At 43.3% G+C, this 23302-nt stretch overlaps 1 protein-coding gene across 1 annotated transcript in view; it reads left to right on the forward strand.

Moving 5' to 3' along the window:
• LOC102050069 (protoheme IX farnesyltransferase, mitochondrial) overlaps window positions 1-23302 on the forward strand; it is a 106365-nt gene that overhangs the window by 73183 nt on the left and 9880 nt on the right. Inside the window, exon 6 of the mRNA XM_055722882.1 lies at window positions 17085-17317. Coding sequence (XP_055578857.1) covers window positions 17085-17317 — 233 coding nt within the window. The remainder of the gene's footprint in view (window positions 1-17084; window positions 17318-23302) is intronic.

Consider the following 23302-nt stretch of genomic DNA (forward strand, 5'->3'; position numbering starts at 1 on the left):
TTAGGAAGGAAGGTGATGGGGGGATCTTTTTTTACTACTATTTTTATCATGGTCTACAAGCATGGCTTGCCGTGTTTCTGGAGTCAAAAATATAGCTCGGAAACTTCCTGTCAACTTTTGGTTCAGAGAAAGCCATTTGTTTTGTAAGTTTCCAGTGTCCTTAGACGAACTTCACTGTCATCTGAATGCACCACAGATTGGCAAAACCGTATTTAACGGATTTTCTTACTTCTCTCTTCATATTTGCTTTCACCACAAAATGCTAATGTTGGGGACTTCGTGTAATCACTCATCAATCTATCTACCTGACTGTCAACAGCTAATTTAAAGTTCTTTAAAATGTCACTTACCTTGAATAATGCCAGTCTCGTTCCCTGTAGACCATTGAACATGCAGACCTTGACTGGGGTTATTTCTTCTGCGGTGTGCCGGAGGAGAATAATCCAGTGCAAGTGATCTAACCTTGTTATATTTTGCCACATATTCCCTGGTGTTCCTTGAACTCTTTCCTTCCTGACTGATTAAATAAACCCCTTAAATGGCTATGCTAAAACTAGTCAAAAACAGACGAGACAGAGACGGATAAATTGCATATGAGAGACTGGTGTCTTGACTCTGGGAAGGAATCCAGAGAGCTTGGGATATGTGCAGAGTTCTTGAGCCAGGATTTGTTTGATGTCTGAGTATTGACATTTTCTTCTCTTTAGCTGCTTCGTATCGTGAAACGTTTGCTGCTTTTTTAATTCTGCTGTGTTATCATCTGGGATACACAGAGCAAATGAGGCATCATTTTACGATCCATCTTCATTTGCACTGTTTGTAAATAGATTGTGATTTCCCTTCTTTCCTTTCTTGCCTTCCTTTTTATTTATGTTGCATAGTCCTTGTTACAGAACTGGTCAGCATGGGTAGCAGTTTTTGTGTGGTCCAGTCCTGAGCTTGAGATCCCTTTTGAAGAGTGAGAAGGTTGTTAACTCTCCATCGTGCTGGCTCACCGCACCTTCTTGGAAAGGCTATCGGTGGTGGTTTGATGGGAACTCCTGCCAGCTGAGAAACTGCACTGGGACCACTGACATTTTTTATAGAGGTGGTGGCATCATGAAGACAATTCTTAGATGCTTTGAGCTGGGGCCAGAATCAAACTGGTAAGCCCCAGTGAGCGGTGCTTGGTGCTACTGAGTCATCCAGTCCCTGGTGTCTCTATTTTAGAAAAGCTAATGCATGGAGCTGGCTCATTAGGAAATGTTACGCTGTTGTAGAGAAATTATTCCCGTGTGTTTCACTTAGTGGCCTCCATTTGCAGCTTCAGCCCCACGTTTATTTAGGTTTAAGATCAGCTGTCAGTTCTAACTGACCTTGCTTCCAGCATTTCTCCCCATCCTTTCTGCCTGAAGCCTTCACTTTGAGAAGAGAACACAACCCCCCCGTCCTGGCAACATTTATGCGTGTTCATTTCCCTCACATGTGTTGAGGTGGTTCCCAAGGCCCCACGTCTCAGCCTTTTCTACAAGCTGCCAAGGACTTGCAATTTCCTCTGGTATTGGTGAGGAACTTTCGGTAGCTTTCAAAGAAACACTCCGGGGCCGGGGCTGCCCTGTGGACGTCGTTGTGGCCCCTGAGGGCTGGCTGGGGACAGGGTGTTGTTATCTCACCAGTGACACTCCAGAAGTGTTTAAGTTAGGCAGCTTTGGCCTGACCATTGCTCCAGGCAGCACCCTGTCAGCCGGGAGCCAGTTGTGCAAAGATCTCTGGAAGGGTGAGATGTGGAGAAGCAGTTGTCCACCATCCTTTGTGAAGTCCTTTCCATATTGCATCACCTTTATGGCTGAAATAGTTATTTAGAGGCTTAGTGTCCCCCTGCTTTATATACTTCATGTCATTTGACCTGGACCAAACTACATAGGCAATGACACAGAAAGACTCTGAAGAGCTGGGGTCTGCTGTACGCAGGGACAAGAGCACATACACTTTATTTTCCAGCCCCAAACCCACCTCTGATGCCCCCAGGGAGTCTTCTGACACTGTTGCTAGATTCATGACAAACAGCACCTGATAGTTCATTGACTGCTTGCTTTACAATGTCCTATTTAATTTGTAAGGCTCTGAAAAAAATGCGCACTTTGAGCAATGAGATGTAACCATCCTTATTCTCTATTCAGAGAGTAATCAGAGACATCCTGTTGCAAAAATAACAAAGAGTAGACCCAAACGCAGCATGCCACTAAGCGCCATCCATCATTCCAGCCTGCCCACATGTCCTCCTCCCTCCTCTGACCCCTCAAGTCTTGTTTGGAAATACAAACAGCTTGAGATGTTCTTCATACTTTGGCTGCAGTGTTAAACTCATTGAGCTGCTTTGCATTTTGCATTATAACAACAGCTGATATTATTTTTCCTGCTATGAATTGTTTTTATGTCATCAACGAGGAAAAATTTCATGTGCTCACGCAGCCTTAGATTCGACTGAAATGGCAGCAGCTTTTCCTGGTTTCCTGTTGGGTGTGATTTATTCCCTTGCTTTTTAAGGTAATGGATTTAATTTTCCTGCGGATTAATTTAAATAAATCTCTAGTATTAGCTGCAGTAGCTGAGTGAGCTTAGCCTCCAGGATGACAAGTGTCCTGCTCCATTATATTGTACAAAGTGACAGCTTTGATTGCCCTTCTACACAGAACTGCACACACTCTTGTTAAAAAGCAGCTGGTTTTATGAACTTACAGTACTGCTGGATCTGCTGTGCTAAGCACTCATAAAAAACTTAATAGTTTTACAGGAATAGTTTTTCATCTTAAAAAAAATAAGTCATCAAACAGCATGATCTAAATAACTAATTCATGACCATGTAGACGCCTTTCGGTTCTGCTCCTGCAGTGTTTTGCAGCTTGCAACTGTTTTCTGTACCCAGCCCTTTGGTTTTGGTCTTAGCACTGGCTGCAGCGTCTGCCCGAGAGCGGGGCTGGGATTTCTCCCTCGCTTTACCTCCAGGTTTCATGTCACCCGGGCCACAATGTGTCATACTGGACGGGTCAGAGGATGGCTGGGGCTGCAGGGGACCTCAGGAGAGCTGTAGACCAATCTCCTGCTCACAGCGGGGTCAGGTCTAAGGTCAGACCTGGGTGCTCCTGGCTTTATTCAGTCAAAAACCTTCACTATAAGAATAATACGCTATGGCATTTAATTATATTCTCCTTATCAGACAGTTGCACTCTCAAGCTTGCTTTTCCTTGAGCATTCAAGAAGTTTAAGTCTATTAACATGGCAGAAGAAGGCACGACACATGTAATGCCTTGTATGCTTCAAAAGAAATAAATCGTCGTGTTGTGCGGTGAATATTTTTTCCTAGAATCCCATTAACCTCCTCATTTAGCAATGCACAAGGAGCTGTGTTCTGTATATGAGCTTCCTGCTTCTTATGGCCACAGCAGATGGTTATTGCAATTAACGGAGACAGTAAATGCTTCTCTACTTGTTGACATTTCTGGGTGGACTGTTGGCTTGGGTCAGTTCGAACTATAAGACAAACTCACGAAGAATCAGACCAAAAAGAGCTCCTAAGCTAGTAGTGTTTCTCACCGGGGGCTTATATTGCTTATATTTATGAATTGCAGTTGTAATTGCAAATAGATAATTTGGGCATTCATAAACTGATAGAAAATCGCAATACGTCAGACTTTCCCTATTTATTCAGAAACACATTGCGACTCAAGACCAATTCTGTGTAACGCTGAGTTTTCCACTCAGCTGCCTGTAGAGACCTGCTGTTACAAGTGTAACAAAACCAGTCCACGCTGGAAAAAAATGTGTCTTCATTTAAAAAAAAAAAAATCCTCCTGTAATCACTGTTGATAACTCAGTATAATTAGCTTGATCCTTTGCTTGCTAACACTAATGCAAATCAGGAGTATTTGTACTGCTGTTAGTGGAGCTACACTGATGGAAGTGAGAGGAAATCCGTTGTCCTCGGCTTAGGCTGAAACCTGCGTTAAGCACGAGCCAGCCCTGGTTTAAGCCAGCGGTTTAAAACCTCCCCAAGGGTTTCAGGACAACTTCGGTTCCCATTTGAAGATCAGCCTCTGCTTAGCTGGCTGGTCTGCTCCCTTGGGTGGTCATTTCAGACAGGTTTCATTCTACTTAAGTTAAAACAAATAAAACAAAAACTGCATAAATCTACAGTTCTTCAAGAATAATCATTTTTAAGAGATCAGATGCTTGTTCCCTGCAGGGAAACATTCCAATATTTTGTTTAGAAAATACCTCATTTTAAAAGGACTGCCCTGAGATCTTTTTGAATGATAAAAATGTTTCTTTTTTCAGTGGGAGGCTTTCCTCTTGTTTAAACAGGGCACAATTCAAAGCAGACACCACCACGGCAGCCTTTTCAAGCATTTTTTTTATCCTGCTTGTGTTCAGGCTTTATTATTTGCAAACAAGTAAATGCATTCCTTCCCCACCACCACCCTCCTGGCTTCCTTTTTTTTTTTTTTTTTTCTCCACCCTGTGTTTTCCAGAAGCTGTCATTGACTGTATTTGGTAAACAAGAAATTAAAAAGGCAGCTTTATATTTTTGACATGTACAATTGCTTGTAAAAATGTAGTTCTTGCCTTTTGAACAGCAGAGTATTTTTTTTTTTTCCCCAGCATGGCCATGTCACAGAGGGGTGGGGGGGGAAGAAACCTTGAGGCTAAAACATAGTTTAATGAGAATAAAACCCACATCAAAGGATGGACTAATGGAATGATATAATGCTTACTGTGTCACTTTCCCAAAGGGGATATGGATGACAGTACTTATATTTCAATTATCTATTCACTGCCTGCATAGGATGTTGATTAAATGGTTCTAAGGTATTAGAGTCCTTTTGTAGAATGCACGGAAAAATGGTGATACTGCACATTATCCTCAGATCAAAATGTGTATTAGCAGGAAATTATATAGCTCTAACTACGTATATATTTTGTTTCTTAGGGCAATAAAGAGGGTTGTTTCAATAACGCTTAACATTACATTGAAATTTGTTTCAGTTGAAACAAAAGAAATTGCTAGCTCTCCGGCTAGCACCTTCAGCTCACTCCTTCCCGGACCTAATCCTGCCGCAGCTCAACGGAGACATTCCTTTGCAGGCAGCTCTGATTGGTAAATATAAATCCTGCGGAAACACTTGACCCCTCACGCCTTGCTGCTTTTCAGTTCAGCCAAGGGGCCTTGGCTGCCAAATTATTTATCTGAATCTTTAATTGCGTGTGGGACAGTTGATAAATCGGAGTACATTGTACATCGCCCCACGTTAGGAAACATCCCAGATGCTCATGTATAAACCAGGAGTCACGGTGCATTTGGCTAAATAGCTGCTCCATCTGCTTGTGGGGAGCGCTGCGGAGAAGTGATACGGGCTCCTAATGGAGTTGTCTTATCCTCTCATGTCAGCTCCTCACCAGGGGGTAGAGCCCCGTGAGCTGGAGGGAACCAAGCTATTGTACACTAATCCTTCCATCTTTGTATCCGATATGAACGGGCCTCTTGGCCATCAGTTGTAACCGTTGACTCCTTTTTAACTGACTAGTCATGAGTCATTTTCTTCAAAGGTGATGTTAAAGCGAGTTTTCCCCCTTACACTGCACAAATAAGCAAAATTAAAGCTCGAGATCCTTTCCCGTCTTAGCGCAGTGTTCTCCTGATGGCTCTTCTTCCTGTGTCTGTCAAACATTTCAGGTTCATGTTTGTACATTTTGGCTTAATGCAGTCAAAAACCCAACACTTTGTTCCCTGTATTAGTATTGAACCTTATCTGGTTTAACCACAAGAGCATCATTATTTAACGTGTGCCAAGTGTTGTAGGAAATGTCACCGCTCAACAAGTCCATTACGGAGCTGCCTCTGATTAGAAGCTGCTATACCCTGAGATCTGTTTACAGTAAGTCACGTTAGAAGTGCATTTCTTTCTGTGAAGGACAGAGTTTATCATGTCTTATACAAGTTATAACTTACATGTTATCAACTTCACAAGTCAGATATAAAAGAGGTTTTTCTTACATTTTAATTAGCTGTGCTAACACAGATGCTTGCTCTCTAGTCTTTATGACTAGAAAAGCTGCATTCCTGAGGTTGAGATATGTGGAGAACCTCTTTGATATGTTTTATTTAATTTTTTTTTCTAGGGCTGTAGAATCACAAGGAATATTATATTATAAATCAAGCTGTAAAGCGTGGGCCACAGTGACTGATTCTGCTGCCTGTGTGTGACAATAGTTATGGTGTATTCATGCACTTTGATGGTATACAAAGAGGGGTTTTGCTTTTTTTCCACCGAATATTTTTAAACTATAGCTCCAGATGCTAACTGTGGATAAACTACCAAAATAATACTGCAGAAATCCCAAATTACAACCATCCTCATCCTCTTCACGTCTCAGGTGAAACTTAAGAGCATGCTATAGAGTCTTAAGATGATATGAATATCAGATGCGTGCTTGCAGTGTTGCAGAGGAATCTGCAGATAGGCAGGAAGGGTCTGACTTAAATTGCAATTTGACAGGCTCATCTGCTTGATTACTCTTCCACTTAATGGTGTCTACAGCCTGATGCTCCTTCTACTGCAGACCATTGCTTCTTGTCCAGCTGTCTGTGGCTGTGGGGGATAACTTATTTCTTTCATTTTTGTGGCTCCTGGGAATGTATTTGGAGTCAGTGATCCTATACCAAGAATGGCTGGACTATCTTTTCTCTCTTTTATTATTTTTTTTTTTTAAGAACTGGTTGATAAATACTTTAGAACTTAGTTTTCTCCATCTTAATGAGGTGGACAACTGGCCTGAGACTTCTTTAACTGCTGCTTACTAGACGTTGGCTGAGTGCTCTGCAGAAGCACATGCTAGATTTAATCATAATCACTACAGCACAGGAAAATGTTTCTGGAGAGACCGTATTATCCATCCTGTTTGTCAGCTGGTCTCTGGTTCTTAAACAAAAAGAGAACTGAGATTTTGAAATAAAATTAATGGATCACTTAACTGCCGTGTTATAAGGTTAGGTTTGTTAGGTTAAAGAGGAGGATTTAGTTTAAATATTACGGGGACATTTTTCAAATTTACTGTAGGTTTGTCTTGTTAGTACTTTAAAAAAATATTTACATTTTCTCAACTGCAGGGAAGCTGTGAATATTATTATTCACCCTTTCACTCCTACCCAACAAAGCCATGGAACAAGGAGTGTGCTGACGCTCCGCAGGGTTGCTGAGGGTTGTTATGATTAGCATTCTGGTGTGTATAGCAAGTGTAATAAGAGCATAAACATTTTACAAGTGTAGGTCCTTTTCATTTTCAATTTTTTACTTCAAGTGAAGTGACGAGGCCCAATTGGAGCCGCAGTGTAATAACAAAGGGCAGCATAAAAAGTTTTATTTCCATCTGAACATGGTATTTGTGAACAGTAAGTCGCCCCAGGGTTTCCTGAGCTATCTCATCCCAAACCTGTGGGTGTTTTGGTCTCAGTCCCCTGGGCAGACTCCTGGACCCATGAACAGTGAATGACCGGCTCCTGGCATCGTTTGCGTGGCGTTAGACTGATAAAAATGAGAGCAGGGTATGTGCAGGAGAAAGCGCCGTGCTGAGGGTGTGCAGAGTTCTCTGTTTTTCAGTTGAGTTGAAATTCCTCTTACCTCAGCTTAGCATACACAGTGCGTCTTTGTGGAAACTTTCAGCAAAATCGATCAAGCCAATTTTGATTTACGCAAGCATAAATAAGAGAGATGTGTCCCTTTCAAGATGAAATGATTCTTTTAAATTAGCCGTGTTTGTTTATGATAGTTTTAAAGTCCCTCGCTCTGGCAGAGGAGACAGAACATCTGCAGCTCAGATTCTTGAGGAGCGAGGGGAATTAATTGCCTCCAATTTGGTTAAAACACAGCGTTGATTATGCTTTTATACAATAGCAATACACAATCATGACAGGGTAGCTTGGGCTCCGTGCATGGGTTGTTTCTTCATTGGGAGAGAAATGAATTGACACAGATATGGGATATTTTATCCTAGTCTGTATTTATTTACACTGAGTACCCTTCTGAACAAGTATATTAGATAGCAAAGCTTGGCAGTTTTGTGCCAGAACTCAAGAAGGCAACTCCATGGCGAGACCTATATGTGTTTATCCAGCGCTGAGCTTCTCGTATGCTGAGTTCTTACCGTATGACATTCCTTGGGAGATTGAGACACCGCTCATTGAATCCTTCACCGTTTCCCTGCTGATGGCCCAGATGTCATTCAAAACCACATCCAGGTGGGCGCTGATGGATCTGGCTGAGCCCTGTGGACAAAGGAAAGATATTAAAGGTAATTCCTTTTGCAGAGATTTGCATTTTAAAGAGGTTTATTTGAGATTTAGGTCGGTAAACTCTTGTCTGGAGACACAATGCTGTGGTGTTGAACTCCTGATTTAAGTGTGCTTAATGCTACCCATTAACCCAGCTCGTTAGGCTTGTGGGAGCACCTACAAGTTTCATACCTCCTCTTAACACAGAGTTCCTCCTCAGCTCAGACTTCGTGTTACGAGTTGGTTTTAGAACTTTTCCTCTGTTTTCTACACTATTTTTTTACATTTGGGGAAAAGTACTGTCCAATCTGAGACTGTCAACATCTTTGTCGTAGTTATTACCAGAAACCAATTCACAAAAAAGGCAGTTATAAAAACATAACCAGGCAGAATTGCAACCAGTGTGTTCTGGCAGTCTTAAAGATTGTGGTAGTGTTATACCCAGTTAAAGGGGATTCAATATAAAATTAAATAAGTGTAGTGCACGTAGAGCCTGATGTGCCACAGCAACACATTTTGGGGGATGAGACACCAGACACAGAATATAGATACTGCTTCTTAACCTGTGAAGACAAAGCTAAATAATTCATTAAAGGAAAAAAAAAAAAAAAAACAAAAACCAACTTGACAAAGCTCCCCATTTGTTTGCACCTCCTAAATGACATCTAAGACGTCTTGTCAGTCTTCAGTGGTAAATGATAGACAAGCATGTATTCTGATATTTGGAGTTGATTGGGAAAAATTGAATTCCCAATTAAAAGTGTAATTTAGTTTCAAAATACATCATCCTTCATCCCTTGTTGTGAGTCATGAACTTTCTTGCATGACTGAGAGAGAATAAATTAGTATCTGTTAAGATCTTTCTCTACATTTTTTCCCTTAAAATAGTACCATTTTAGCTTATTGATAGATATCGTTCAGTTTAATATTATTCTGGTACTTCGGAAGATTAAGGCTCAATCAGCAGGTTCTTGGGCTTTTCATAATGTTCAGTCACAATGTACCTGTGGAAGATGATATCAAAAGTGGGAGCATGGACTGCCTGTGTTTACTAAAGCTTGCCTGATGCTGAATCGGATCTACAGGAAAGAAATAAAGGAGTCTGGCAGTATGACCATTCTGCCAATGTTAAAGCTATTTTTTCCTTTGAATTGGAAAGAAATATCTCTCCTTGAGACTAATGCAATCTGTAAATGGAAGTTGTAGTTGAATATAAAAATATTTTGTCAGTCATGCCTTGAGTCTTTAGAAAAAACATATGCTGCCTCAAAATTCTGCTAATTAGGAGTCATAATGTATCGCGGTGTAACCACTTTGATTTAGTATGTCAGATCTGAGTGTGGATGTTTTTTCTATCAGGTGCATCCCCAGTCTGTCTGTAGGACTCTTCTGGAGTTTAATGTCTTCTGCAAAAAAATTAGAATAATTTTAGAAAAGTCATCAACGATGAAGCTACTGATCCAGGCAATGTTGTTCCAGTTTCAGTTTCCATTAGTGTTGTTGTTATTACTGTAGAACTTTTACAGCTGACAATGGTCATGAATATGGTTTTTATTACTAAGTATATAAATATGCAGGCTGAAAGGATTTGTGTGGAAAGTTAAAATTTAATTTCACTGTTGGTAGATTGCCATCATTCAGTTTTCTGCCGTGATTACTGATTGGTTTTGAATGCTCTGTGCCTTGCTTTGAGCTTAGAAGCTGTATGAGTGGGTTTTTTTAACCTCCCATCAAAAATAATCTCAGGGAAGCTACCGTTACTATTCGAGGCAAAATGTGCTTTTTACAGCCTTCTGGCTCATTTTTTGCAGTCAGCTGACTCTGCGGCACTTGCGCCAGCAGACAACCCCACTGCTGGTTTCAGGCATCTGTCCATCTGGGGAAGCAGAGCTGGAAATGACACAAATGCAATCCAGATGTGGGCTTGAAGGAGATGGGTCCTTCTGCCCCTTACCTAAGCCACGGGAGCAGGAAGGCTTCGCGGCAGTCATGCGTTGCTGCAGTGTGCAACGTCTTCAGCGCCCTGCATCTTCCCAGTGGGATGGGATTACCTAGTGTCACTCCTGGGGTTGATGTCCTTCCCTGATTTTCTTGCTAGACCTCTAAAAGCTGTGGAGGAGGGTTCAGCAGTTCTTGGATGCTGCTCTTTAAAAAAATAAATAAATAAAATGAAAAAAATCCCTTGGCTGATACTTCTGCAGCTGAGGGAGGTGACCAAGTTGTAGCTCAGCACCACATGACAGTCATGGTGACCACAGGCTCAGCTCCTACCCTGGGACTTGTTTTTGGCAGTTGCCTGGCCGCAGGAATTGAGAAGATGCCAGGAGATGAGCAAAAGTGTAAATCAGCAGCTGGGGAGAATGATGGTTTTCTGCACGGCATTAGGTGCATTTATGCTGGGGTTGTCCATGGACATCCTCACTCCTGAAATAACATGGGCTTTCGCGGCCACAGAAACCTTCAGAGGGCTGTGACTTGCACTTCAGCTGGTGTAACCTCTCATTGCTGGTGGAAAAATGCAAAAACTCCAGGCTGATGCTTTTTTCTGAGTTTGTAAGTGGCTTCAGAAGCCTTAATAACTTACTGCTGACCTGGAAAAAATTAGGAAGAGGAGGGGGCTTCCTCCAGCAGTCTTGTACTGGCTAGTAGTCCGGGGACATTTTTAGTACCTACAGATTCCAGAAATAATAAGCAACTTACGATGCTTCCTCCTGAAATCTGATTTTAATTATGGCTTTGGAACAGCGTTCATGCACTGGCCTCGTATCTCAGCCTGTGATGGCGAAATGAAATTGCAGAGATGAGAATCACACTTGTGTTCTGTCTGCCAAATACCTTCTTCCAAGCTCCCACTATTTTCAGCCTGTATGTGCGTGAGGCTGGTTCAGGCTGTTCCTTTTCTTATTACGACAAATTGTTTTGACACTATATGCAGATGGAATTTGCACCCAGAGTAGCAATACTGAGATTAATCTGAGCCGTCAATCTCATCTTTATTGTCTCGGTCCTGTTTACCTGCCACCGTGGAAGATGCTGAAGTCAGGGATAATTTAGGATCATTTCTGGGGGCAACAGCAGCAAATGAGTGAGGGGAGGAAGCGTGGTGGTCTTGCTGAACCTGTGTTTTGAACAGAACGGGAAACTCACCAAAAACCCAAAGCAGTTTTTGTGTCATCATAAAAAAGAAGCAGAATTGCAGTTTAATTAAAGGGTGTAGTCTGCACAGAGCATTTGGCATTACTAAAATCCTAGTCAGAGGAAAGTGAGGATGCATGTCTTGGCTTCGCTGGGACGTGGAAATGGTTCTAAATAAGTTCCTTCCCTTCCCACCTTCCTCCTCCCGCCCAGCCCGTGGCTGGATGCAGTGGGTGCGTTGTGGGGATGCGCAGCCTGGCCGGTGCTGGGGGAGCGAGTGGTGCTGTGCCTCTGCCTGGCCTCCTGCCCTTCGGCACAGTGCTTGCCCTCTGCGCTTCATTCTTCACCATCCTTCTCCTGCCTGTGTTCGACCATCACCCTGCCTTTGGCAGGACAGATCCCTGGCCCTGTGGCTCGAGGGAGAGTTGTCAATAATAATAAGATCTAATGCAAAGTAACCAGCTGGGGATTTGAATGGTTCAATCCATTAAGGTGTTCTGTGCGTGCTGCAGCAAAACAAAAGAGCATTGTTGGTTGGTTGGGTTTTTTTTTTTTTAGTTTGCCCTTTTAGAAGTGGGTGATGTTTCCATAAAAGGTTTTTGACAGACAGGGAGAAGACGGGATTTGTTTTATTACCTTTTCTATTAGGCTTTGAATCCAATTTTCAAATATCAGCGCTTGTGCTTCACCTGAAAAATATGCAGGCAGCTTTAAATGGACACTTACGTTCAGGCTTACACTTTTATGTAAATATGTTTTGTGTGCCCTGTTTCTCATTAACACAAGGTCAAAAATTAAGTTTCTTACATATTTACATAACATCTGAACATGAATTGCATACAAGTGCTGGTTGCATGAATGTGCCTATTCAGAATTCATATGGGCTTTGTGTCTGTGTTTGTATATGAGTGTCAATATATTCACAGAGACAGGTCAAAGCATTAGATGCTGATGCAGGAATTTTCCATATTTCGAAATATCAATAGGTTTTTAAGAGGGAATTTTCTCTAATTTCTTGATTGTTTTTTCTTAAAAAAATTTTCTTTGAACTTTGCCCCCCTTTTTCATACTGTTTTTTAAATTGCAGATCAAACTGTACTTTGACAGTCATCTTCACAAAATGTTTTGCCAAAGAGCCAAAGACAGCATAGAAAAGCATGTGTAGTAGTGATGCTATTGATCTTTATAGATATTAAGCTTGCTAATGCTGCTGTGAAATAGGTAAAATAGTACATTAATTTTATAGATGGGCAAATGCTTTAATTTGTTTTCCCCTCTCCATTTTTCCAAGTAACGCTGTGAGTCAATAAGTGCTAGTATCCATGACACTGGAGCCTATTAAATCAATATATTTCATGCACATGTGTGTAAGATCATTACATAGGTATAACCAGATCATATGTAAGTGGCAACTAGGTTCGGAGAATTTGCTGTTGCACATGAATTAAAACAGGCAGCTGCGTTGTCCAAAGTCTCCGTTAACAATACGATGAGTGGGGTCCACATGGATGCCCGGTGGTTGTGTGTGCAGGGGATGCCTGAATATCGGCCGCATGGGATTCCTCCTGCCTGCTCCCCCTTCCCTGCCCCAGACAGCTCTGGGTGTTCTCGAGCAATCCTCCCTGCCTGACCGACAGCATCTCTCCGGACACCTCTGTGTCAACAAAAGCTTTGAGTTGAATGAGGAGAAACGTGGGTCTCTGCTCCTCGTCCTGCGCCTCCTCCTCCTCTTGGATGCTGTCAGTGGAGTGTGGCTGGGGAGAGTCCATCTTGGGTAAATGCTGTGGGAGAGAAATGTCACCGCATTTTCTTTCGGTCAGGAAGGGTTTGATTATTCAATGTTCAAGCTGAAGTTCTCTCAAAAGCTTTTAGTTGAATGTGAGTGTCTTTTAGCAGTGTTAGTAGGCAGACTTTGGCAGATGCATGCTCAGTAAAGGAGAAGGAGGAACGAGGCAGAACTACCAGTTTTTGGTTTTCCTTTAGGAGGTGTCCTATGTGGTGACAAACTGGGTATTTTAGAGCTGAAATTTGAAGAGAGCTCATTTGGCACTTGTAGTATTTTTCCAAAGTCTGATTTTAATCAGTCAAATAACTGAAACCAACTCCTCCCAAGAATCCATCATAAAACCTAGTTTCTTACTCAATATGTTTGCTTTCTGAGCTAGCTCCTTGGCCAATTTTCCAATGGAAGATTGCCTTTTTTTCCCATGGGAGCGATTCCCTTAGCATAAGTGAACGCCCAAGTGAAATGAGGCTTATGTACCAGCATCTGTCATCAGCCTGCACTTACTGCCTGAGATGGTTTAAGGATGAAGGAAGCCAGCAGAGACCCCGCAGCCACTTTTGACCACCGCATGAGGATTCTCTGGTGCTGGGTTACCCAGGACTGATGCTCCTGTGATGCACGCTGGACTGCGCGGTGTCACGAGGCTGTAGCGGGAGGAGCTGCATGGTCATTAGGTGATGGGGCTAATTCAGTGACAGCTCAGCATCACAGCCTATCTCCTGCTCCAGAATGAGATCCTGCTGTCCTGTGTTCCCTGGGTGAGATACAGGCAGTCTGGCAAAGGAACGTGCACCAAATCAACGAGCCTCACGCTGCATGCCTGACTTATGACAGACCTAGTGTGAACACGGAGATGCGTAACAGTCCCTAGAAGACTACGAGCTAGTAGAGGTTGGAATACCCTGAAACTGCACTGATTTAAACAAGAGTCAGTCTTGTCTTATTAAAATACTGCAAGTCACTGAAGCAGAAAGAACTGCACCAGTGACTGAAATCTCCCAATGTTTTCCTCAAACATTCTCTCTTTCCCAATGAGGAGCTGCTTAGACTTCTCCTAGACCTTATAAACATGACATATTTATGTGAGAGTGAGTTGAATTCTCCTCTGCCTCATGTCTCACCAAGCAGGCAAGGTCCTAATTCCCGATTGCAGTGTCTTTGTGATGCCAAACAGTATTCTGAGGGGCAGAAACAACAAAGCTGAATCATCAGACCGCAGTTTGAGTTTCTGATCTCAGTTGGAGTTGTATTTGTAAGTTGGACAGTTACTCTTCTAGAAGAATTTTTACAGTTCCTTGATTGTTAAGGAAACACTGGAGAGAAGTAGAAAATGCAATACTTTCAGGATGTCCAAAAGTATTATAGTTCAACTGCTGATGAAGAACAACCGCCACTGACTTGATTCCCTCCCCTGAGATTGTTAGGACTATTACAGACCCTAATCAAACAGCCTCCAGGAACTTCCTTTTAAAGAGGCAAAAAGGAAGAAACCGAGAAAGAAAAGTGTGTTTTCATGCCTCAGGAACAGCACAGCTTTTCTGGAGGCCTCAGCCATATAACTTCACCCTTCCCTTTTGATAAAGCCTCTTTTTTAAAGGTACTTTGCCAACCCATCGGTGAGGGCAGCGCACGGGTGGTGTCGGGGCTGGCACCGGTGGGGGGACACAGTGCTGGCTTCAGCGGCGCAGGGGTCTTTGCACTCCCAGCCTTTGCCTTCCCTGCCCGTAGGAGTCGTGAGGGGCTGGTTTCTGCTGCTGGGTGACCAGCTGGTGGTGTGTAGCGTTCCTTTGGATCGGGAGTCTTCACTCTTGATTAGTGAGGAAAGCGCTCGTTGCATTAGGTCAAACTGTGTCTTCATTTATGTCTGTGAGCCCGGCGGGAGCCGACGTGGGCAGCCTGGCCTCAGAGGGTCACGCTGGTCTTTTGTCGCCTTGAGAGTGTGTATTGTGTAAATCTGGTGTTTACTGTCTGACTGTATTTTATTCAGGAATCAGTCAAGATAGATTTGTTTAACCAAACCCAGTCAGGCTTTCATTGCAGAGGGGCAACATCTACGAAATTCGGCATTTGTAGTCGGCGTTGAGGCAGTTTACGGTACAGATTGTGTTTTGCTGCCTTGCTGCAAAAGAGCACTGCTAGCTGCAAAACCAGAGAGCACAGCACCGTATGGCTCCTTTCACAGTATGGTTCCTGAAAACAGTCTTAAATTTTATACATCTCATTGTCAGTGGATGGCAATGATGTACCCTGCCTCTACTCCTGATATATTAGTAACACCAAGACTGGTAATGCTGCAGCGTAAATGTGCTCTGTGCACGCTCCGTAACCTAAAATCTGTTGATGGTATTGAAAAGCTGGATAAAATGACTTAGTCGATTTAATTTAAATTGAAGGCAGATCTTTAGTGTGAGATTTGCTCATTTTAGTTCTTCTAGTTATTTAGGATGCCCATGCCATACTGGCTCAACAAAGGCCTTAAAAATCAAAACTTGAAGGGTAGGATTTTTTGCTGATAAAACTCCCATAAAATTCATCCCCACCAGCAAATTTTTCTTATGAGGGTTGGAGTAGTGCTTGCAACACGTATTTTAGGGTTAAGGATTTGACCAGAGGGCAAAGTGATTGTAGAATACAAAGGCTGCATAGTTTTCAATTAGACAAAACATGTAAAGCTAAACTTCATGCAGAGACATTTGTGGCAAGCACACATATTTTCTTGTCTTATATGGATGACTAGAAGTGTGTGTTTAGCCACATGGGTTATTAAATGCAACTCAGTTAATGGCATTTTCCTCCCTTCCAGAGGTCTCCCACACCACGTTATTTCTTAGTGGCATTTAATTCTCTCTTCCCATTATACCAAACACCCTCGAACGAGCACATGTGAAGAGATCTCCGCCAGCAGCAAACGTGTTGATCTGTGCAAGGGATCACAAATAAAACTTGCTTAGGGTTGCATCATGGCGTGGTTTTGGTAGCCAAACAAAAAATCCTTGTTCGTCGTATTTGGGTGTTTATTGTGGAACTTATTAGCAGAAGTTTACGTAGCTTCAGCCACTTCCTTACAGATTTTAACAAGATTTTCCAACCTTCCCTGAGCTCTTAGCTGATGTGGAGTAGAAATCAACGGAAATCATTTGCATCTCTGATGTTTGCTGCTTTCAGCCAAACCTAGAATATCTTCAGTTAATTCCAGTCGTACTTAGAAGATAATAAGTTTTAATTTTGATTCTGCTGCCAGAATTGCTTTGGTGTGCTACCCCTGCTTAGCACAGTGTGTAAGCTAAATGGGAATGCAGAAAAATCAGCCCTTTTTTTCAGTAAAGCAAAAAAGTACTTTATTCCTGTTGATGTAATTTCAAAATGATTGAATGTACTCTTTTTTCTTGTAAATGCTTCCTAATTTTGTGTCTAACCCTGTTGCATCTCAGTCAAAGGATCCCTTCAATGATTGCAATCAGTTAAAAATCTGACAGGCTACAACCATCCTCGTTTACTCTAAACCCTAAGTGCTTTTTCCAGAGGTCAGAATTTACTAAGATTGAAATGAAAGAGAAAGATCTGCTGGAAGCACCAGCTCTCCGTAAGGGCTGTTTAGCTGCAGAGGCTGAATTTCTGTGGTGAACACGGTGCTCACAACAAGGATTGCCTGTCACTGCAAACCAGTAGCAAGATTGTCTTAACTTTTTTAGAAAGGCTTTTCTTGGGGTGGGGGGTTCAAATGGGAAAATTTGGGCTGGGCAAGTGAAAAAGTAGTAAAAATCCAATCTTAATTTTTGGGAGGAGGCAAAAGGAGCGGGACTGGTTGTTCTTTAAGACAGACTTGCGCTCAGTGTGTGTCTCCGGCTCTCTCCGCAGCCCTCTACTCGCTGTCTCTTTTGCTGCCTCCTGCGGCATCCCGGGAATTGCGCTGCTGACACTGGGAGTAAACCCTCTCACTGGTGCCCTGGGAGCCTTCAACATTTTCTTGTACACGTGTTGTTACACGCCCATGAAGAGGATGAGCATTGCCAACACATGGGTGGGAGCTGTCGTCGGTGCCATTCCCCCTGTCATGGGCTGGACCGCGGCGACAGGGAGTCTCGATGCCGGTGAGTATAAAAGCCTTGCATCGGGGTGAGCCGTTGTCAGCATTGCCTTTAGGGTATCTAAAAAGACCTGCTTAGAAGGAAATAAAGCTTGCTTTTTAGGCTTTTTGGTCTGATACTGCTTCAAAAGCAGGTACATTCTGCTGCTTGCGATGCCAAAGTCTGTTACAGCACGATGCCGTGGGGACTGAATGAGTAGACATGATGGTATCGCACTCCTTACGGGGCGTTTCAGGGGCAAACGTGAGCTGATAAAAGCCTGTGACCTACTGAATATGTGTTTAGGCCATCTTAAAAATAAATGTAGAAGGAAATTAGCGTCTTTGGGGAAGAAAATGTTACGTAATTTCAGGATTAAAACCATACCCAGTAAGATCCAGCTTAGATGGCAGGAGCTTTCAGCTGGAAAATTCTCAGATGTGTTTATTACTGTCTTCCCACAAGCCAGAAAATATCCTAGGAAGATTAATTTATTGATGTATTTCTTAATTGCCCATTTCTAAACTCTTAGTTTATGAATGTTCCTGTCCCCCCTCCTTGAAAAGCAAACGAAGATTTCTATTTTAATAACTGTGAACCATTTTTACATCCCTCATAAACCACTGATCTCTTCAGCAGCTAAACTCTGACACAGTTAGGGCTTGTTTTTTCCTGCCAGCTAGAAACTTAAGAATCAAAGTAGCTCCACATACTTGTATTCTGAAGAAACTAATGATTTCAATTAACAGGTCTGTTAAGAATTGTTTTAGTGCACACTCATCCCACAGTGTGGCATATTTAAAGCTTGAATAATACTTTCAACAGGAAGATTTTTAAACAGAAATTATTAGAATCAGTGCAAAATCTGTCCTTCATTTATGCTATGCACTTCTTAATTTCTATGCACTTCCTATGAAAGTCCGTCTGAATTGGCTTTGTTGATGTATGTTCTGATACAGATCTAATCCAAAGTTAGGATGAAAGGTTTTGTGGGTGTGTTTTTTTTTTTTAAATGTATGCACTACTTCTATACAAACATTTACTTCTTTCAAAGTTTTTTTTTTTACATACATTTAGCCCTGTAAATGGTATGTATGTGTATGTATAGTGTCTTGTGTTCAGGAGCATGTAACAGACACCATTAGAAGCTCTGTATTTCTGAAGAGAAGACAATGATTTAAAACCACAACATGTATCATTTTAAGAATCTCATCATTTGGCTGCAGATGCTTACACCTTGGATCTTAGGTTGTTTAGGGATTTCTGTTTTGGTTTTGGCACCTCACTGCAGAGTTGACGTTAGAAGATGACTCTCACGTGCCAATGCTTCATCTGCAAAGTCCAGCCTGGAGGAGCGGGAATGAAGAGCTCCATCTCACCAAAAGCCCTTGCTGTAGTGCCTGTCACGGTTCAAATTTTCCCCCGTGGTTTTAAGATGGCAGCTAAACTGCTGCAGTTAAAGCCCAGCACATTAAGGTAAACTGGCACTGATTTTCCTTGCCTTTAATTTGTCAGGTTACAGCTTGGTCTTTGAGACCCGTTTTGCAGAGAGCTAAGCTGTCCCTGTATGGCGGGCAGCAGGGAGCACCGCCGGTGTCCCAAGCGAGCTCTTCCTCTCTAATTTACAACAGAAATGGGGTTACGTGTCCCTCTGCCAGCTCTGCTGTGGAGGGGATAATCTCTGGCAATGATGACAGCAGTGGAAGATGGTAACTTTAAACCAGCAGAGCAGACCTTGCCAGAACATGATGGTCTGCGCTGGTACATAACCCAATCTTGTATTGTTTGTTCTGAGTAGCTAAAACTTCCTACAGCCACCTCCCGGTCTGTGTCGGCGCAGGCAGGTGGCTTGTTTAATAGAGAGAGAAGTGTTACTGAGGTGATGCTGGTCTTTGCAATGAAGCATACCTGGGGAGAGTCTGGAAAACGGTCATCTGAATGTAGTATTTTACTGTATTTTCAGCATTAAAAAAAACCACTTCCCCCTCCAAAAAACCCCACAAACACCTTGTAAAAAAAAGGGGAGAAACAGAAGAAAAGGATTGCCTTGTAGACTATGATTTTCAATGTTAAACATTTTACTATTGCAAATGAGAAGAGAGTTCAGCACCTGGCAGCATCAGCCCTGTGCAGAGTATAAGCGTGCATCTGCGTGCATACATACGTGACGTGCAGACCTGCATCCTTCTCTGACCAGCCTACCCACAGTTGTTGAACTCATTAATAATGTGTAATTAGCTTGGAGACTTAACCTAGTTTTAGGTAGAGGTGTGAAAATGCATTTGCACCTCATTTAAAGGAAAAAAAACCCCAAAAAACAACGACCATTCCACTCAATAACAAAGAGGAATGTGAAGGAAGGGAGTTGGAAAACTAATGAGAAGAAAGGTTCTCACCACTTTAACTGGTGATTTTTTGAGTTTACATTTTCCTGTGGATTTTCTCTCCTTGTAATCTTCTCACAGCAGCCACACTGGTATACGTGTTGCTGGTTTTAAGAAAAACAATATTGAATTGTAGACCTTTCATTACCATTTGAGGGGGGTAACCAGGTGTTACACTGTACTGTGGGGTACTGGGACAACCGTGGCCGCGCTCTTCTGTAGTGCCAGGGGTTCAGTAACATCACTGGCATGGCTCGTGGATACTGCAGCGAGATGCTGGAAATGCCTAGTTTCCAATTCCAGAGATAACAGTGTCTCAGATTGGAGCAGCCTTTGTTTTAATTTGTCCTCATTTTGTTTATAACTTCCTTATTTCAAAGACTAATACCTTATTTCTTGCACAGGCAACAAATACGGCATATTTGCAGATAAAAATCTGGGATCCTTGTATATCCAGTGATGCAAACGCTTGCTGGTATTCCTTACGCTACACATCTTTTTCAGATCTTATGCTGGCTCCTAGTGATGCTTGCTTCCATTTCTGCCCCGATAGGTAACTTTAATTATATACTTTTAAGCCTGATTGACCATCCTGTCCCCAACCCTGGATTTTGTGCTAACATAATTTAGAGAAAACCTCACATTTCAAATGCGAAAGATAAGGTTATCTCTGGGAAGATGTGGAATTCTTTGTTGTGGGTTTGGGGGGGGGTTGTGGCTTTTTGTTGGTTGGTGGCTGGTTTTTTTTTAATGGCAGCTGTTTGAAACTGATGAAAGATCAGGAATGTTAACATTTCCTCACTGGGGGAGCTGAGTGCAGGTGAGATGGTCAAAGGTGCATGATAAGTGTAATTTATCACATACCTATCACTACCACGTATCTGGTGTATTTATGCAGAACTTAACTGCCAGCCTGTGATTTGCAGTAACACGTTTGCTTCCTTGAAAGCAGATTTCATTGCTCCTTTGTGGCACTATTTATTTCTAAAGAGATTTGTTTTTCTAGTAAATCTAGACACCCTCAAATTATTTCTCCTGATTTTACAAAGGAAGAACTAGCAGGAAAATAATGAAATTCACTTAAAGCGTTAAGTGATAGCGTAAAGACAGGAAAAAGAGGCAGACTTGGCAGCATGTTCTGCTCTGTGCTGGATCCTCCTCCTGCACAGGATCCGTGTGCAGGATTGCTCCTGCCTGTGCCACGCCGCTGTAGAGCCGGTGCACAGCCCTCTTTAGGAAGGAACGGAGCTATTTATTTTGGCACGTGAGAGGCACAACCTAGATGTGCTTTAAATTACTCTTGCATTGCCGGTCTTTCTCCCCAAGCTAATGCCCCAGCTTGCTTGTATGAAATGTTTGTTGTCCATTTGAACTTTTTATTTCTAGTTAGCAGAAAAACTGAAGCTGGGGTAAATGTTTCCAAGTGCCATAGCCTGTATTCCGCCTTAGACATTTTCATTTTGTGCTTCTTCCCTTAACCTTCTTGTGCTTACGTGCTGAAGGCTTGATCCCAGCCCGCAAGCGGTATCGGTGACTTAAAGCCGAGCAATTCAGTGCCACCGTGTTCATATAAACCACCCAGTTAGATGGAAGTGACAAGCAGGGGTCCTCAACATAATGTGCTTATCAGTTAAGGGGATTTATTCTGAGTAGGTGGCAGCGGCATAGCAGATAGCAGCCCTGACAGCAGAGCAGACCTTACAGACCCGTGGTGGCCTAGGAGCCGTAGGTATTACTGCGCCAAAGAATGTTTATCTCAAGAGACTATTTAGTTTATCTCAGATGCTCCACTTCTGGTCTTGCTTTCCTGAAAGACATCTTGTACTGATTTTCATTCATTTTCAGAAATTTAAGTAATTCCTGGGGCTATGGAATTTATAGGCTGAGTATCAATTGTAATCATGTGGAGGCTGATTTTTAAATTGCCTTTACTTTGTAATTCAAATTGTGTTGTATGGTAGACATTAATTATGTCAGCCAACATCTATTTACAAATGGGGATTTAAAAACCGGCAGTTCTTATCAGCTAGTGACATTTGGCAGATGGATGGTTTCAGTAACAAAACAAAATGAAATGGGGGCGGGGGGAGGGCTGCACCAAACGTGTCAGTGGCTGGAGCCTTGCATACCTTCCCTGGTTTAGCACTTGTCTGCCAGGAGGAGGGAGAGCAAAGCAACAGCTTAATTGCCTGCCAGGTAAGCTCAGAGATGTTTGTGTCCCGTCCCGTGGCGCTTTCTGAGCTTTCAGAGCCCCTGGAGGTGCACACAGCTCTGGGGGGGCAGCCCCCCGGCGCAGGGCAGCTCCACCGTCCCGCTGCAGGAGCAGGGCAGGCTCCAGCTATACGCTCCCTTCAGTAGACTCAGCTTTTTGGGGTTTCACTTCTCAGATGAAAGGCAGCAGAATTTGCGGTCTGTTCCAGAGGAGACAGAGATATTCATGTCACTGACATACGAGAATTGGAAGCTGGGGGCCCAGGAGTGTGCTTTGTGGGGGTAAAAAGTGAGGCAGAGGGACAATACTAGTAAGCAGCTGGTCTGAATTTAGGACAAAAGCCAGTGGGCTGATTTTTTTTCCCCTTTCCATCCTCACAAGAGACAAAAGAAATGGCAGTTCCACCGTGGGGCACCTGGGGGGCTGGCCCCAGGAATTCACAGGCACCGTGCCCCACGCATGGCTGTTGGGGCACAGGGAGGAGATGGGGCACTGTGACAGCCCCTGCGCCCCCGGGCGTGAGGCACAGCACCCGCAGGAGAAGCACCGATGTTCTGGGTGAGTGACGGAACATCTGCAGGAGGAGCAGGACGGGGGTCTGTGGGAGGGACTGCCACCCTTGGGTAGGTGGGAGCCCCAGAGGGAGCCTGGAAGAGGCGGCTGATGAGGAGCCCCTGCGTGGCTCTGCAGGGCTGCAGTCCTCTGCCGAGACAGGTCCTTTGGCAAACCCTTCCTAAACAGATCTGCACGTAACGAATGGCCAGGGCAAAGACCGTATGTTCATCTCACCCAGCAGGCTCGCTTTTTTAGTGGCATCTGTTGCTGGGGTTAGCTAAGACAAGTTATGTACCGCATGGCTTTTTTTTCTCAGCCTTGCCTGTATAATGAAAGGTCTTTCCCTGTGAGGCTTTTGGCCGTAATAGCCTGTTGTGTGTCACACAAAAAGTGTGCGTGCCTCTGTGTGACTATATGCAGACAGCGTTTCTCCACATGGGAAGCGTACCTGAGGACATCTGGTTTCCTCCTGTTAAAGGCGGTGGCCGGGAACGCTCCCTCGAGGTGAAAAACCCCATTGCCAACTTCATTTCCCATTCCTGGTGGACACCAAGGATCATCCTTTTGTTTTGCAGACAAGCCGTACGCAAGGCCAACATCCCCTTCCCTTTATGTGCTGCAGCAGAGAAGTCTATCGCCGCTCCGAGACGCTCCTGTCCCACAAGTCTTTTGTGCCATCCTTCAAAAGAAACGGCTATTGAAACCCATGACCATGAAGCTTTTGAGTTTTCCAGCGTTTTTCTCCGTGCCCTTGGTTTACATGACCGTGTAACCTTGAAGGCGCACAATCAGGGCCGCGCGCGGGGCGGTGCGTGCCCGCACTGACAGCCGGCACCATTGTCTGCAGCCCCGAGACCT

Source organism: Falco cherrug, chromosome 1 (genome assembly GCF_023634085.1).
Source record: "Falco cherrug isolate bFalChe1 chromosome 1, bFalChe1.pri, whole genome shotgun sequence".
Lineage (NCBI taxonomy): Eukaryota > Metazoa > Chordata > Aves > Falconiformes > Falconidae > Falco > Falco cherrug.